This window comes from Myxocyprinus asiaticus, chromosome 8 (genome assembly GCF_019703515.2).
Source record: "Myxocyprinus asiaticus isolate MX2 ecotype Aquarium Trade chromosome 8, UBuf_Myxa_2, whole genome shotgun sequence".
NCBI classification, from domain to species: Eukaryota; Metazoa; Chordata; class Actinopteri; order Cypriniformes; family Catostomidae; genus Myxocyprinus; species Myxocyprinus asiaticus.
The window spans coordinates 41,156,561-41,174,764 of NC_059351.1; the positions used below are offsets into that span (position 1 = coordinate 41,156,561).

Consider the following 18,204-nt stretch of genomic DNA (forward strand, 5'->3'; position numbering starts at 1 on the left):
CATCTCAGAGAACTTCGCCTCCATGGCAGTGATCGATCGACGTATCACAGCAAGATCCTCCAAGTCAGCAACGACCTTCATCAGCAATGCTGACATGTTCAACATCTCTCGCCGCATTTCCTGACCAAATCGACTCCCTGGTTCGTGTCAGCTTGAGCACGTAAGTGTCATATTTTGACACATTTGACATATTGTCCTCCTAGAACAGTCATGAAACAAAGTGTATCGAATCTCACAGGTTTATATCATTAAAAGTGTTAAAACTAGCATAGTGCACAGAGCTCAACATTCACACGTCCGATCCTCGCATGGCGTCACATGACTGTCCGAGAAATGCAATTCTTATTGCATTTACTACCCTCTGCTGTCTGTTACCAAATAATGAGATAATTTCAGATGTGTACAGAGCAGATATAACAAATCAGAAATAAATTTAATGGAGTTCTTGTAAAAGGTGTGTTAGCAGACGTTTTAGACACATAAATTCAATCCAATATTAGACTTTTATTCTATTTTAAATAAAGAAATCTAAACCAACATGAAATGTGATGGCATATTTCATTCATTCCTTTATTATTTTATAAAATTCCACTTATTACAACAAAACTTGTGTATCTTTAATTATACATTGTCATATGAAAAACCAGTCAGTAACTGCACTGCTTGATTTAATAGAGACACAGGTCATCTTTAAATAAACAGTAACAGTTCCAGAGACAGTTTAGACTGTGTTATGTATCCTAATGTTGTACTTCAGGCTTGTGAGACTTCAACAATTCTTATTTAATTTCGAGTTGGACCTTCATAACTTGCGCATCAGTATAAGATTACTTGTATACTGGAAGCGCTGTATGTTTCGCGCTGTAGATTCAAAAGAAATGGCTCATTAGAATGGTTCATTCGGGATCGGACTATACCAGATGCAACATATGTTTCACGCTGTAAAAAGAGCTGGCTCGAGACTCGTTCAATTGGGAATTAAATGCACTGGTAGAACTGTGTGTTTTTACGCTGTAGAGTCAGTAGAGAGCAGCGCTGCTGCAGAGATGCGCTGCTGGAAACACTGGCTGTGTCTCGTTTGGAAGGATGCGTCTTCCGGAGGTCACATTTGTCGGCTGCATACGTCATCGTGGCTGTCTCATTTCAGAAAAGCGAGTAGGACACTTCGAATGCAGCCTTCGAATGCAACCTTCTTTCACGGGAATTCGGAGGATGCATGAGGTGAATCCTTCGTGGGCTTTCACAACCCACAATTCTTTGCTTCAATGGAAATGTCTAAAAAAATGATGTAAATATGATGTTCAAACGCAAGGAATGTTAATTCCCAAGTTGAAGTACCTCAGTAGATGGGTGCAGAGTATATAATATGTATAATTATATTAATATATAATAAAAATAAAAGTATTAGACTAAAAGTACAACTGTAAAATCTATTTTCTTTTCTCTTTACATTATTATAACTCTCCTAAAATGTACCTCATACATTCGCTTGATAAAGTGTGGTGTGCTGTCATAGCAACCATATTACGTTCTGTTTCTGTTTGTCCTACGAAGGCCGTCTCATTTAAATGATGCTTGTTTAAAGGAGGACACTCGGTATATTGCATCCTTCAAATGACGTGTCCTGCCTAGCATGCAGCCTTCCAAACGAGACACAGCCACTGTCAGAGTATTTGAGGACGGTGTTCCAGACACATCGGTGGAAAATTGCATGCTGGAGAACTGTTAACGGAACCGAAAGTCACGGAAATCGTACGATAATGGTATTTGAACAAGAACCTGTTCTCGGTTCTCAATCCTACTCATTACAGGGAAACCAAATATTGAAAGACTGAGAATTTCTGCATGATCACAGCAATGATCATATACAATTTGTAAGATGACACCCTAATTATTGGACCCTGATGATTGGAATAATCAACGACACTGATGAAATTGCATATGGAAATGAGGAGTCAGAAATAAACACTGACACATTGCACAAACAGGGTTTTTAATATATGGGCTAAATTTGGTGCAGTTCAAACACTGAATTTGTATGTTGGCTAAGTTTTAATTACCACTTCCATATTGCAACATCAGTATACACGTCCATCAGTATCACAGGGTGCATCTCAATCAGCTCCCTACTGTACTTCAGTATTCAGGGAACTGGCAGGGAGTCAGCCATTGTTCCAGTGCACTGAAATATTCGCTCCCTAAAAAACTTTGTTCCAACAACAGAAGTGTCGCCCTATATTCTGAATTACAAGTGTAAATTTATGAAGTTAAAGCCTTATTTTCTCTTTAAAATAGATTTTATTTAGTAATTTTCATTCATCCAAAATGTACATATTTTAATTAGTAGGAAATAATCTTTTAATTAGTAATGTTGTTAGAAGAAGGTCAAAATACAGATTGTATTTCTTAATTTATTAATATATCTTTCTTGTTTTAATGCGCAACCTCATGATAGTTTTGTAGGTGACTGATCCCAATGTTCAGTGGATGAACACCCTTGCCATTGCCTGAATTTGTGTTCACGATATACTGATACTGATACACACAGCCACATTATGTGATGTAATTAAGGATTGCAGCAGTCCTGAAATATATACAGTATGCATTTGATCAACAAATAAATAAATAAAAACTCGACGCCGTCCAGAAATGGGATGGCCGCTGCACCTGCTACATATATTCTTGCTAAGTACTGCGAGTGCCATGTATTGATCAACTGGTCGTGCAGTCTCTGCATCAGAGGACTTCAGTGATATAGCATCACTTTCTTCATCTTCGCCAGCAAATTTGATCGGACCATGCACATCAATCTTAGAGCACAGGTCATCATGGGCAAACCACACTGGGAAAGACACTCTGCGTGGAGTATCAGTGGCACGCAAGGCTTGTGTTGGCGACATATACCCCTAAAAAATCTCCTTACTCTGTATTTCGCCCTCACGCCCTTCCATCATGTGGTCCCTCAGGAGGTACAAAAGGAGAACAGCAGGAGGGAAAGGGATGGGTTTCCACTTTCTCAATGAAAGCGAGCAGTGAGCGCAGTGTCCCGAGCTTCATACATTCGCAATGAACACAATTAGACCTTGGGCTGATTCTCCGATGCATCACGATTCTTTGTCCAAAGACTCTGAATTGATTTTCTAAAATTCAGAATAGATTCTGAGTTCAGTTTAAACCGTGGCAGCACAGTGGCACGTATGTGTGGCCAGAGACAGAGTGGGATGCTAGAAACAAACTGCAGATGAGCATATACTTAGGCCAAGTGCACACTACAGAACTGATATCAGACTGGATGCATCAACCATATGATAATCGTCCATGACTGACAGGGAGAAGTTTGGACTTGTTCCCGCACACCGAGTGCAAAATGAACATTGATTTAGGGTTCCAAAGTTATGAGTGATGTCTATGCAGCCCTGAAAAGGAAAATTCTTGTGATGTGAAGCTGGGCTTTTGCTTATATGCTCACTATGACTACAGCATAGGTGGAGAGCCAAGCTTCACCAGCCAATCAAATTGGCATGATGGTACTGGGTTTCAAAATCACCGTTCCCTATGGGGTACTCCCATAGCATCAGCTTCTGACACAGCGTCAAAGTTACCTTCTTGAAAGGGAATCTGATTCCTCATGACATGGCCCCTTTAATTAATATGTCAATTACATACTGTTGTGGTAATTGTAGTAGTATATTCATATTTTTATTCATTCATTCATTCATTGTGGAGATCTTACTCCAGATCGAAGAGGACCCAACCACACCTCCACTCAGTCTATCTGTGGGAAATCATGAACAATATAATTAAATTCAATGGTGGAGTGATGCGGGGGGCTCCTACAATCAGTCTCAGGGATGTGGCTACAAAAACAATTCACCTCTCGAAGAATGGGAAGTGGATTTGTTATGGCAGAAGCTCCTGCAGGCACACTGCACACTTTGCTCAGATGCACACTTGTTTGAAGAGAGAGCAGATATTTGAGGACAGAATAAAACTGACAGGATGGAAGACCACACAATGGCTTTACACAAAACACAGTTTGATAATTGACAGCAGAGCAGTTCAGTGGCAGTTGGTGCTTTTCAAAAGAGGGGAAGCACAGATATCGGTCAACAAAAGTGTACTCACATCTTTTTCATTATTATTATTATTATTTAATTTATTATTTCATTTATTTCATTATTATTATGATTTTAGGTTTTTTAATCACTAAATGAATTGTTAAATAAACCGTAACCAAATTATTTTGCACTGCTGAACACTCTGCACTTATTGAATTACAATGATTGTGTTTTAATTTGAAATGCTGTCAGTCACGTACATTACCGTTTCAATGATTTGCCATTTGTGATGTGGTTCAGCCCATTTGAAAGCTCGACCAATTATCATATATAGAAATCAAGCTTCCAAATGGGATAAAAATACATTGACTGAAAGCCCACTGTCCAATCAACATTCAGATCATTTCCCTCATGCAAATAGTGCTCATGAAGCTCCCTTAGACTCCCAGAGATGCACAACGTGCGGGACTCAAAATGACTGCAAAGTTGATCAAACCATGCACATCGTTCTTAGTACACAATTCATCATGGGCAAACCACACTGGGGAAGGTGCTCTGTGTAGAATATCTATGGCATATCCTCCTTAAAATTTCCATACTCTGTATTCCGCCCTCATGCGTCTCCATCATGTGTTCCCTCAGGAGGCACAGAAGGAGAACAGCAGGAGGGAAAGGGATCGGCTTCCACTTTCTCAATGAAAGCAAGCCTCGAGTGCAGTGTCCCAAGCTTCATGTGTTTGCAGTGAACACAATCAGACCTTGGGGTGGGATTAATTAATTCTCAGATGCAGCACGATTCTTTCTCCAAAGATTCTGAATCAATGCAAATTGGGCTCAAGAAGCTCCAGTAGACTCCCAGAGATGTACGGCATCCTGGTGGGACCCAAAATGATGAATTTAGAGCCTCTTGTCCAATGAACATCTTTATGTTTCTCCACTGAACTCAGTGGGACACGTATCTACCTTAGCACGGCTTCAATGGGGTTCTATGGACTGTGCTTTCGCTAGGTGACTAAAACTAACATTTTGCCTAACATCTCCTTTTTTGTTCCACAAAAGAAATATAGTCATAGGCTTTTAGAATGACATGGGTGATTAAATTAGTATTTTCCTTTTTGGGTGAATTATCCCTTTAAGGACAAAATGTCTCTTTTTCCACTTATGTGTAGGATATTAGGTGCAGAAGAGTGAACAATTGCTGCAATATGACTTGAATCTAGAAAACCCAACCTTTTAATCCTGGAATTCCTCAACATCATAAATTAAAAGATTCTGCTCGACTAGGCGCCAAGAAGTCTAGCTGAAGCTCACATCTGGCCAATAAAACGAACAAAAGGGACATGTTTAGATAGTACATGACCTGAGAACTTCATGCTTCTGAGGAAATACCCCCACATTTAATGGTCATCGCATGACACTGCCATCAATACCATCTCTGCAAAGAGACCCTAAGGGCAGAGGTTATGGGCAATAAAAGACAGAGAACACACTCCTGGGAAAGGCTTAAAACATACTCTGTTTTTGTCCTTCGATATAAACCAATTTGCTACACTTAAACTAGACTCATCAGATCACGAGACATCATGATCATTATTCTGCAAACAGCAGCTTAAAAGGAATCCATTATGATTTCATACAAAGTCCCAGTACTTGTGATTTAACCCTCTAAAATGTATAGAGTGCATTTGGACCCAAAATGTACACAATACCTAACCTTACTAGATAATTCTGAAAATTACTTTTTGACCTGTGATCACTTTTATAACTGACAAATGAATGATTATAGCCTTTTAAAATATGTGTAATGATTTGTAATCACTTATAACTGACAAATAGAAAAGTATAATCTTCATCTCATTCTACTAAGAATGGTAACTATTCAAGGCTTAACCTGATAATATACCCTGACAGGCAGGTTTCTCATAACGTGTAATGTATTATCCATGTTGTAAAACCAATTAATTAACCAGTATGATTTGTAATCAGGGATTTTCATGTTTTGTTACTTACTCATATAATATTCATGAAAGTATGTTATATTTAGTATGTAAATGCTTGCTTGTTTACATAGAGAATGTTGATGACAACAAATGTCTTGTTTCTTGCACCGTTTTCAAGATATAAAAGTTCATGATTAAACATGCACTATTATGAGCGGGAAGTTTGTAAGAATCCTCCACACAAAGTATTGAAAAGCAACTTTGAAAAGGACAGACCAGTTGACAATGTGACTCTGAAAAGCCACTTCTGATTGGCTCAGGACACCTTTGGGGTGTGGCCAATTTCAGCTCAAAAGTTTCCTACCAAGGAAGAAGTCTTCGGTGGTGGTTCCCTCTCCTCTTCGGGTCTCTTGCTTCTTTCACTTCCTCTGCAGCTCCTCTGCGCTCTTGCCCTTGTGGCTTGCAGCCTCTGTGCAATGTAGAGTCCAAGGAAACTTGGGACTCGAAGTCCTGAAGTAGCCTCTCACTCTCTGGTCACACACATGTAACGTGAGTCGCAAGTCTTCCTTGCGGAAGGCCTCGCTTCAAAGCCCACTTCATCATCCATCGAGACAATAACCATCCATGATCATAACAGAGTCCAAGACATCGACGGAATTAACTTTCTTCAAATGCCAAAGAACCAAGCAACGCAAGGAAATGCAATGACACACAAGTACATCTCCAGACTTTTGCTGAAAGTGCTGGTGTATTATTTAAATACTTTGGTAATCTGACTGCAAATCGATTTAGACTCAAAGAAGAATAAATGTTTCTTAAGGCATTGTCTACTCTATAAAGTTCATTTTCCCTGTATTGATCATTTCTGTCATATTCTGTAACTTTACTAACCAACATGTTTTATGTTTGTTTGTCTTAGATTAGTTTTTATGTTTAGAATAGCAATAAAGTTGGTTTATATTCAAAGATAATTTGACTGTGGTATATTATGATAAATAATCTAGTCACTTGATTTTAAAAGATCTTGCTTCAAAGCTATACCTAAAATATGTGTGATATTGTAAGCCGTGAAAATAATATTACTCCAATAAGTGAATTAATCATAATTCCCTTATTAAAGGTAATTCCTTACAATAGAAATTGTGAGCAGATACAACAAGACGTTGTATTACGATTTTAATGGTGGAGAATTTTATTCAGACTATATTTTTATTCAGAATTTTTTATTCTAATTATTATGTCCTTTATCTTCTTATAATGGTTGTTGAACCTGGCTAATTCCATTATAAACTTCCCTACATAATGATGATGTAGAACGCGGACAGTTTAATTTTATTCCTAATAGACCTACTGTTCCTACGTACGTGTCACACTGTAGAGCACAAATTTGCCGAGAATTTAGGGGGAAGTATACAAAGACCTCATGTGGTGTCCTTGTTTTGTTGGTAATGTGTTGCCTGAGGTTTTGTTTCTTGCTGCAGATGCATGGCTTCGCCCTGCATATCTGAGCTTGTTGGTGGCATGACCAAAGTTTTGGTATCTGATATTGTTTGGTGCTTTTGGGTGTGCTGAATGCTATAGGATTTGAATGACAAGCAGTGTCTCAATGAATTAACGTAATGAATACAAACAGTATAACTGTTTGTGATATGATTGGCTCTTCATTGTTCTCTTCACTTTTGAATGCCTGAAATAGGGCCAGTCACAATGTTCCAATGACTTGAAGCTGCTCTTTGTATATTCTACCATATACAGTGCTCTTAATGAACATTTTTCATCGATGATAAAAGTAAAATTGTAAAAGACAGATGCTATTTTGCATTGCAGTGCAAATAGAAATTAATAGTGTGAATACAGTTAAAGTGTGACACTTTTTTACCTACTATTTGCATTTTGACTACTGTAAAGTGGGTCCACTATTGAAAATGCTTCTATTTTGCACTCTCTAATAATTAATTACAAATATTTTCATTAAAAATTATACGAGCAGCATAAGAATTTGAGTAAAAGGTTGTGAAATGTACATAAATTTAAGTTGTCCGAAACCTGACGATCCATTTTTTTCCCCAGTACATTTACATTTACTCATTTAGCTACTGCCTTTATCCAAAGTTACTTACAATTGTCGAACATAACAAGCAATTTGTCATAGAAAAGTCAACAATATCACACTGCTAAGTTCTCACAGTGGCTGGAGTAGTAAAGATGATAGCGCAGAAGAAAGAGACAGACAAGTTTTTAAGTTTTTTAATTGTTAAATATTAAGTGTATTTAGTGTGGATTGGTTAAGTGCTCAGAGAAGATGTGTTTTCAACTCTTTCTTGAATGCTGACAGTGTATCAGCAAATTGTGTGGAGCATGGAAGCTCATTCCACCACAGAGGAACAGAGAGAATGAATGATTGTTAAATGGACTTTGTGCTTCTTTGCGATGGGACAGCCAGGCACCGCTCGTTCACAGAGAGCAAGTTGGGACATAGACCTGGAGGAGTGAATTGAAGGAAGAGGATGCTGTTCTATTGGCATTCCTTATGGACAGGGTCAAAGCCTTGAATTTGATGCAGGCAGTTACTGGCAGCCAGTGGAGTGAAATTAAGAGTGGGGTGACTTGAGCCCTTTTTGGCTGATTGAAGACCAGACTAGCTGCAGCGTTCTGGACCATCTGCAGTGGCTTAATCATGCTAGCTGGAAGACCGGCCAACAGTAGTCCAGTCTTGAAATGACCAGAGCTTGGATCAGGAGCGATGTATTGATTGATTGTGCTTGATTTAAAAATGTTGCAAGGAGCTTCTTTTGTTTTTTTATGGAAACAAAGAAATTGAGTTAACATGCTCAGTGTCATAAGTTCCTTACATTTAATTAGTAATCTAGAAAAGTGGATAAAAAAAATAAAATAAATAAAAACATTTTTTTTATTTTTTATTGTGATTTCAAAATATCCATCTACTTAAACTTCAAGTTTAATTGGTGTCTTAAATTTTTAAGTAAAATCAGTGGGGCAAATCATTTCAACTCATTGTTTCACATTCTATTTTTAAGACTATCAAATCAAATCAAATCAAATCACTTTTATTGTCACACAACTATATATACAAGTGCAATAGTGGGTGAAAATCTTGGGTGCAGTTCCGAGCAACATAGCAGTTATGACAGTGATGAGACATATACCAATTTACAATAAACAGATTTACACATCACAATTTACAAATCTAATATACACACAATTACACACATCACAATATACAAATAATAATATACAATGTACAGTATAAAATACACAAAATATAGAATATTGTACAGTATACAATACACACAATATAGAATACACATACACACAATATAGAATACACATTATACAATTGTACTGTTTTGACTTTTAGGCTGTCGGTTGATAGTCAGTTGCCAGTGTGTTGTTAAGAGAGAATATAATTTATGACAGTCTAGTGTGAGATAATAAGATTAATAAAAGTGCAGTGCTGATGTATATTGATCGTGAGAGATCAAGAGTTCAAAAGTCTGATTGCTTGGGGGAAGAAGCTGTCATGGAGTCGGCTGGTGCAGGTCCTGATGCTACGATACCGTCTGCCTGATGGTAGCAGTGAGAGCAGCCCATGGCTTGGGTGGTTGGAGTCTCTGATGATCCTCCAAGCTTTTTTTTCACACACCGCCTGGTATATGTATATGTCCTGGAGGGAAGGAAGCTCGCCTCCGATGATGTGTCTGGCAGTTCTCACCACCCTTTGCAGGGCTTTGCGGTTGTGGGCGGTGCAATTGCCGTACTAGGCAGTGATGCAGCCAGTCAGGATGCTCTCTACAGTGCTGGTGTAGAACCGTGTGAGGATGTGGCGGTTCATTCCAAACTTCCTCAGCCATCTCAGGAAGAAGAGGCACTGATGAGCCTTCTTCACAATGGCCTCAGTGTGGACAGACCATGTGAGTTCCTCAGTGATGTGAACACCGAGGAACTTGAAGCTGCTGACTCTCTCCACCGGTGCTCCATTGATGGTGATGGGACTGTGTTCTCTGTCTTTTCTCCTGAAGTCCACCACAAGCTCCTTTGTCTTGCTGACATTGAGGGAGAGGTTGTGCTCCTGACACCAGCGTGTCAGAGTGTGCACCTCCTCTCTGTAGGCCGTTTCATCATTGTCAGTGATCAGACCTACAACCGTTGTATCATCAGCAAACTTAATGATGGCGTTGGAGCTGTGTGTTGCCACACAGTCATGTGTGTACAGAGAATACAGGAGGGCGGAGAACACAGCCCTGCGGGGCTCCAATGTTGAGGGTCAGTGATGAGGAGATGTTGCTGCCCATTCTAACCACCTGGTGTCTGCTTGACAGGAAGTCCAGGATCCAGCTGCACAGCGAGCTGTTTAAGGCCAGAGCCCAGAGTTTCACATAAAGCTTGGAGGGCACTATGGTGTTGAATGCTGAGCTGTAGTCTACAAACAGCATTCTCACATAAGTGTTCTTTTTTTCCAGGTGGGAGAGAGCAGTGTGTATTGTAGATGCAATGGCATCATCAGTGGAGCAGTTGTTGTAGTAAGCAAACTGCAATGGGTCCAGTGATGGAGGCAGCACAGAGCAGATGTAATCTCTGATTAGTCTCTCAAAGTATTTGCTGATGATGGGGGTCAGAGTAACATGACAGCAGTCATTTAAGCAAGTGATTTTGGATTGCTTTTGTACAGGCACAATGGTGGATGAAGTTGGAAAGGTTGAAAATGTCCATAAAAACACCAGCCAGTTGGTTCGCGCATGCTCTGATGACGTGGCTCGGAATAACGTCTGGACCCGTGGCTTTACGGATATTCACCCTTTGGAAGGATCAGGTTACATCCGCTACAGAGACGGAGAGTGAACTAACCTCTGTAGCTTCGGCCGTGAGAGCTCTCTCCACGAGGGCGGTGTTATTTCCCTCGAAACTAGCATAAAAAGTATTTAGCTCATCCGGGAGAGAGGCAGCGGACCAATGTCCAAAAGTGTTTGTCTGTCGTAGACAATAAGGCAGACAACATCCAAGACAAAAAAACATAGAATTGTAAACAAAACAAACAAAAAACTGCAGTGTTGTGTCGGAGCTCGCAACGTAGCAGCCATACTCAGCGCCACTTGAGTCCATCTGCGGGTTTGATGGCTGAATCTGGAATCTCAGCAGACATCCAAGTTTCTGTTAGGCAGATAATGTAGCAGTCCCTCATCTCTCGTTGGAAAGAGATCCGTGTTTACTAGATGTAAAATTATGAGTTTTATTTTTTTCCCCAGTGAAACGTTATGGAAATGAATAAAATCCTAAAAGGTCAAGCAAGTTTATTTAGTGATTATATATTTTTCTGTAGTTCAGTGGCTTGAAATAGATTTTTAAAAATCCTAATCCAGTAATCATGAATGACTGGAAAAGTCATTCATTATAAAGAGATGTTGGAACCCTTTTATTTTTTTCTCGCCTTTCAGAGTTATATTCAGGATCTTTTTTTTCTTGGATAGTTACCAGTTTTGCATAAGATGCACACTTAATATGATATGTCATGTAATATTTCACTCCTATTTCACTAATATTTCATGTAATATTTGTCCTTATTCACTATTTCCAGGTGGTGAAAATGATGATCATCGTGGTGGTGACCTTTGCTATCTGCTGGTTGCCATACCACATATATTTCCTTGTTACTGGCCTGAACAAGCAACTGGTTAGATGGAAGTTCATTCAGCAGATCTACCTGTCAGTCATGTGGCTTGCCATGAGCTCCACCATGTACAACCCCATTATCTACTGCTGCCTGAATAGCAGGTAAGAAGCAAGCACACTTTGACACATTTACTCTCACAACTAATGCACGTTCTTGTACGACATGCATACCCAAGGGTATTTTAAGTAAGCGAGTGCTCTCAATCTCCCATCTCGAATGAGAGACTGACAAAACAACAAAAGATTTATGACACAAACGCATTTTGTCATAGAACATGAGTACTGTTCTCTGCTTTTTTAGGTCTTAGAATGCAGTAATTAGCACCCTTGAGATGCTTGTCGTTCTGTGAAATTTTAATCATAAATCGATGATTTAAATGAAAGGGCCTTTACAGTAATTACAAGCTCAGTGAAGGACAAGAAACAGTGCTTCAGTTGCACTAAATAAGTTCTGTTTGGTGCTTTGCTACTTTGTATTTACTTTGAGTACAAATAAATTACTACACATTACTATTTAATTTCTTAGCCATACACCATGGTGACTTCTGAGATGATGTAAAGTATGATTGTTCGAACCTTTGGAAGGAAATGTAGAAACTGGACCTCATGGAAGTATATGTGAATTGCCTGTTCAAAATAATTGAAATCATTGGCAACAAATTTCTGTCTCATGTTCTGTTTGATTAAAAGCTTGCTGTAACATACTGTGAGAGCTATTACAGTTGAAGTCAGAAGTTTACATACACTTAGGTTGAAGTCATTAAAACTAATTTTTTAACCACTCCACAGATTTAATATAAGCAAACTATAGTTTTAGCAAGTCGTTTAGGACATTTACTTTGTGCATGACAAAACCTAACCCTTTTTAACAATTGTTTATAGGCAGATTGTTTCACTTTTAATTGACTATATCACAATTCAAGTGGGTCAGAAGTTTACATACACCAAGTTAAGTGTGCCTTTAAGCAGCTTGGAAAATTCCAGAAAATGACATCAAGCCTTTAGACAGTTAGCCAATTAGCTTCTGATAGGAGCTGTACTGAATTGGAAGTGTACCTGTGGATGTATTTTAAGGCCTACCTTCAAACTCAGTGCCTCTTTGCTTGACATCATGGGAAAATCTAAATAAATCAGCCAAGACCTCAGAAAAAAGTCTGGTTCATCCTTGGGAGTAATTTCCAAATGCCTGAAGGTACCACGTTCATCTGTACAAACAATAGTACGCAAGTATAAACACCATGGGACCACGCAGCCATCATAACTCTCAGGAAGGAGACGCATTCTGTCTCATAGAGATGAGCGTAGTTTGGTGCAAAAAGTGCAAATCAATCCCAGAACAACAGCAAAGGACCTTGTGAAGATGCTGGAGGAAAAAGGTAGACAAGTATCTATATCCACAGTAAAATGAGTACTATAATTAATAATTTTACTTATTTATCACACATTTGCACATATACAGTGAAATTCTTTTTTTCACCTATCCCAGCTAAGATGGGGTCAGAGTGCAGGGTCAGCCATGATACAGTGCCCCTGGAGCAGATAGGGTCAAGGGCCTTGCTCAAGGGCCCAACAGTGGCATCTTGGCAGTGCTGGGGCTTGAACCCCCAACCTTCTTGTCAGTAACCCAGAGCCTTAACCACTGAGCCACCACTGCCCTATATTAACATAATCTGAAAGGAAGGAAGAAGCCAATGCTCCAGAACTGCCATAAAAAAGCCAGACTACAGTTTGCAAGTGCACATGGTGACAAAGATCTTACTTTTTGGAGAAATTTCCTCTGGTCTGATGAAACAAAAATGGAACATTTTTGCAATAATGACCATCGTTATGTTTGGAGGAAAAAGAGTGAGGCTTGCAATCTGAAGAACACCATCCCAACCCTGAAGCATGGGGGTGGCAGCATCATGTTGTGGGGGTGCTTTGCTGCAGGAGGGATTGGTGCACTTCACAAAATAGATGGCATCATGGGGAAGGAAAATTATGTGGATATATTGAAGCAACATCTCAAGACATCAGCCATGAAGAAAGCTCCATCGTAAATAGGTCTTCCAATTGGACAATGACCACAAGCATACCTCCAAAGTTGTGGCAAAATGGCTTAAGGACAAGAAAGTCAAGGTATTGGAGTGGCCATCACAAAGCCCTTACCTCAATCTGATAGAAAATGTGTGGGCAGAACTGAAAAAGCAAGTGCGAGCAAGGAGGCCTACAACCCTGACTCAGTTACACCAGTTCTGTCTGGAGGAATGGGCCAAAATTCCAGCAACTTATTGTGAGAAGCTTGTGAAAGGCTACCCAAAAAGTTTGACCCAAGTTAAACAATTTAAAGGCAATGCTACCAAATACTAACAAATTGTACGTAAACTTCTTACCCACTGGGAATGTGATGAAAGAAATACAAGCTGAAATATATCATTCTCTCTATTATTATTCTGACATGTAACATTCTTAAAATAAAGTAGTGATCCTAACTGACTTAAGAAAGGGAATGTTTTCTAAGACTAAATGTCAGGAATTGTGAAAAACTGAGTTTAAATGTATTTGGCTAAGGTGTATGTAAACTTCTGACTTTAACTGTATATATATAGCTCCCCCTAAAATGTAGCTTATGACCTTTATCGGGCTCTGCCTGTTTTTTTTGAGAGATCTACCAATTGCAGCTTGGCAACCGTTGCTATCCACCATTAACTTGATCAGGCTGGGACAGCTGTAGCATTGACTTTATGGAAATGCACCACAGATGAAAAACACATTTAAATGACAGCTGAAATGCATGACTGGAAGATAGATGATCTACATCTAATTTCTTCAGGTCCAATTTGGTTTAGATTGCGATGATACTAGTAGAGAATGACAATTTGCAGCCATATGCTACGCAGTAACCAGAAAACTAGACATGGCAGGATCATTATCAAAATGCTGAATAAAGGGATAAAAACAGACTGATAATCAATGTATCCAACAACATCCAATTATTAAAAATACCTAGGACTTGTTAAGCTGGCAGCAGCCTCTGTTTAACTGACACCTAGCTTGTGATACAGTTTTTATTTCTTCTTCAGTGAAATGGACTGACATTAAGATTTTGTTTAAGGAACTTTGGGGTTTGGCAAACATGTTTTTCCCAGAAAAAAAACATCTTATAATATACAGTGTAACATGAAGTCTTGTCTATCAAAACAACTTAATAGATTTGTTGTTTGTAGATCATGTTAACCTTATAAATTATCAAGAATAGGTCCAGGTGTTATTTCAAAATGAAAAGTATAAGAAATAATGTTTTGCTTAAAGAAAATGAAATATATTTTTAGAACCATTTAGATTTCTTGCATTGTGACATTATTTTCATGAAAGCTAAGAACATTTCCCTCTCTATTCTCATTATTGTAATGCAAGAAAAAAATTAAAATAGGTAGAGGCTATTTGCACTAAGTGCACTAATTTTTATTTAATATTATAGGTAGTATTAAAGGTGCACTCAGTAAGATTTTCGTTGGCTCTTACTCATCCCATCAGTCACAGTGGGTTTTCACTGCTTTTACAAACTTGTCTCGGCTGTTTATCCATGTTACTTTGCATAATTCCGGGTCATCAACACCAAGCTTCGTTACAATTTCCTTCCAAGAGTTCCAGCCCATCTGTCTGAAACTTTAAAGTTTCTACGTGAACAATCTTAAAGATGTTGGTATGTTTGCACCAGCTCAACAACTCGGCACTCCAACGTGTTCATGTTGAGGTTGCTACCTTATTCATAGCAGCGCCATCTTTGATTTTTGACAGGAATGACAACAAGACTGTGAGGGATAGACGCACAGTCTCTTCATTGGGCTGTACTGCAGTTTTAAGTGTTTTTGGATCATTCTGCAGACAAAACATTGAAAAAATGTCTTTCCGAGGGCATTCAATAGACAAAAAAAAAAAAAACTCTAGGCAGCATGAGTTAAGGAAAATCAAATGGGCCTATGAGGGGGAGACCCGCTCTATGTAAAATTTAACAGCTTTTATTGGATTTCTGACATACTTGAGTCTTCATCTCATGTGAGTGTACATCATTTTCAGCATATTTCTAAAAAAAATGCTATTCGTGTCTTTACGTGTAAAACTTTTTTTATTATCAAAAACTTCCTTTGTGCACATTTAAAGGAAATATTAAGAGTGGAAACAGGAAACAGGATGGGGAAAAGTGGAACAAACAGGGGAATCGAACCCGGGTCATCCGCATGAAAAAACCACAGCCTCATCATCTTTACTCAGAACGCCAGTGCAGCGACACATGGTGGTGTAGTTTGTCTTTAATTTGTTTGTTCCAACCAGACTACTTGAGTACATATAGCCGCGCTGTGTGGCTGGTGCTATTTACACAAGAATCTAATGAGAACATTGAGTATAACTCATAAGTATTACAAAAAAAGTTAAACATCCTGACTAGGGATGCACCAGTACAAAATTTGTGTGCTGACACAACATCTGCCAATTCTCATACCGATAGTTCGGTATCATTACTGTACAATAGCATTAAGGTAGTGAGAATTTGGGAGGAGAATGTTCTTAATTGCTGAGAAAATAAAGTCACAATGAAAAAAAAATTTGGTTCTACAATAGGCTTAATTTTCTATATGCAAAATGTAATTTCTTGGTTTGTTTCTTTTGATTTTGAAATGTGACATGACCATGTTTTCGTGAGAATCACCCTGTAACTTGTTGATTGGAACATGGTAAGAAGCTTACACCTAATCTTACAAGTTCATGCATTAATATACAATATTATTACAATACTGTCTTGTTTGCCCATAGATAAGTCCAGTTTTTCAGTCTGATCTTGTTCTCTTCTGGGCTCAGGTTCCGGGCTGGCTTTAAACGCGTGTTCCGCTGGTGCCCATTTGTGCGAGTGTCTGACTATGATGAGCTCGAGCTCCGAGCCATGCGGCTCAAAGTAGTGCGTCAGAGCAGCATGTACACGCTCTCACGAATGGAGACCTCCGTTGTCACTGTGTGCGACCCCTCAGAGCCTTCTGCCCACCCAGCCCGGAAGAGCCTTCACAACCACCAGCACAATGGCTGCTCTAACCCTGCTAAGAGCAAAGAAGTGACATATACACAAAGTGACCCGAAGGAGGAATTCTGCTGAGATGGACTTTGATGTAAGATTCATACTGATATATCAGGCACAGCCAGTGTAATGAAGTCTCATTCTGTAAAATTTGAGGGTCATGAATGAGAAGGAAAACACAGACTTGCCATTTTCATCATATCACTAGCATGTAAACAACAACATGATATTGTATTTAAAGGGGGCATATCATACTTTTTATTATATTTTTTCCCCTTGAGTTCAGAACAAGACATTTTTGTTGATTAGTTTCTATTAATTGTCAGCTGAGAAGGAAGTTTTGAGTTCTTAAAGTTACAGTGTGTTCTCCTATGCTCTTTTGTCTCAAAAGATCAAGGAAAATTTTATTCTTTATGGTATGACCCCTTGAAGAAATGTGTTTTATGGAAGATGTCAGGGTGTTTTGACATTGTGAAGAGCCATTGTAACCGGTCCCTGCTCGACTCGCTCCAAGCATGATGTTAACCACCATCTCCAGCATGGGAGGCAGGCGTGCTGAGGAGGAGGCTAAAGGCTACAATCTCTAGCGTCAGTACACATACCGCACAGATACCATGTACCAGCTGGCTCCCGTTAAACCACCATCAGCCCTCATCATGCCAAAGACCAACATGGTCCTGCATCCAAAGAGCACTTTGTCCAGACCAGGCATGCACAAAGAGGTTGTTCTCTTTAATCGTATGGTTATAACAAGGTTAGCATGCTGCATAAATTAGACAGTATCTTGTGTTCAGACTGACCTTAATTCCTGTGCATGTAAATGAGTAGGTTGCATCTCCAGGACACCAGCTCTTTGGTTGATTTGTGAAAATCTTTTTGGTGTGATGTGAAATTTATGAGTCGTCAAGTGATTATTCAAGCTTTTCCTATTGTAGTTTAATGAATCTCACACAAAAGGTGCACACAAAATCAAAAGAATATTAAATTTGTTCTTTGATGTTCTTTAAAACAAAGCACGATTGGCATTTTGAGGCCTGGTTTCTCGTCACGTATCAACTCTTTTAAACACTTGCATTGTTCTGTGTCCTTTAAGTGACTTTCCTTGAGGAGACTTTATTTTAAGGCCAGTTTTTCTTTTCCTTGTTTCTTCGTGGTTTGATTTTGGTTTTGTTGATGTTAACCATGTTCCATATTATTAACCTTTTATTTTCTTGCATACTGTAGCTGAAATGCTGCATTTGACAGGCCTGTTACTTATATTCTTGTAAATAAGACAGAGATTACCTAGTGAATGTGCTGAGACAATTTGAAAGTATTAACCATGAATGTAGATTACATCATGGGCAAGTTTTAATAGTGTTCATAGGTACATTCATTTGCCAAGTACACTTAATGAAATGATTGTAAGGACTTGTGTAACACTTCATTTGAAAAACAACAGATAAGGACATGATGTGACATTGAAAGT

General features: G+C 38.9%; 1 protein-coding gene across 1 annotated transcript in view; it reads left to right on the top strand.

Annotated features, from left to right (window-relative positions):
- The window catches only part of LOC127444591 (neuromedin-K receptor-like), an 85,279-nt gene extending 67,469 nt beyond the window's left edge, over window positions 1–17,810 (top strand). Inside the window, exons 4-6 of the mRNA XM_051704047.1 lie at window positions 11,592–11,788; window positions 16,526–16,827; window positions 17,128–17,810. Of these exons, the coding sequence (XP_051560007.1) occupies window positions 11,592–11,788; window positions 16,526–16,814 (486 nt within the window). The 3' untranslated portion in view covers window positions 16,815–16,827; window positions 17,128–17,810. The remainder of the gene's footprint in view (window positions 1–11,591; window positions 11,789–16,525; window positions 16,828–17,127) is intronic.
- The last annotated feature ends 394 nt before the right edge of the window (window positions 17,811–18,204 follow it).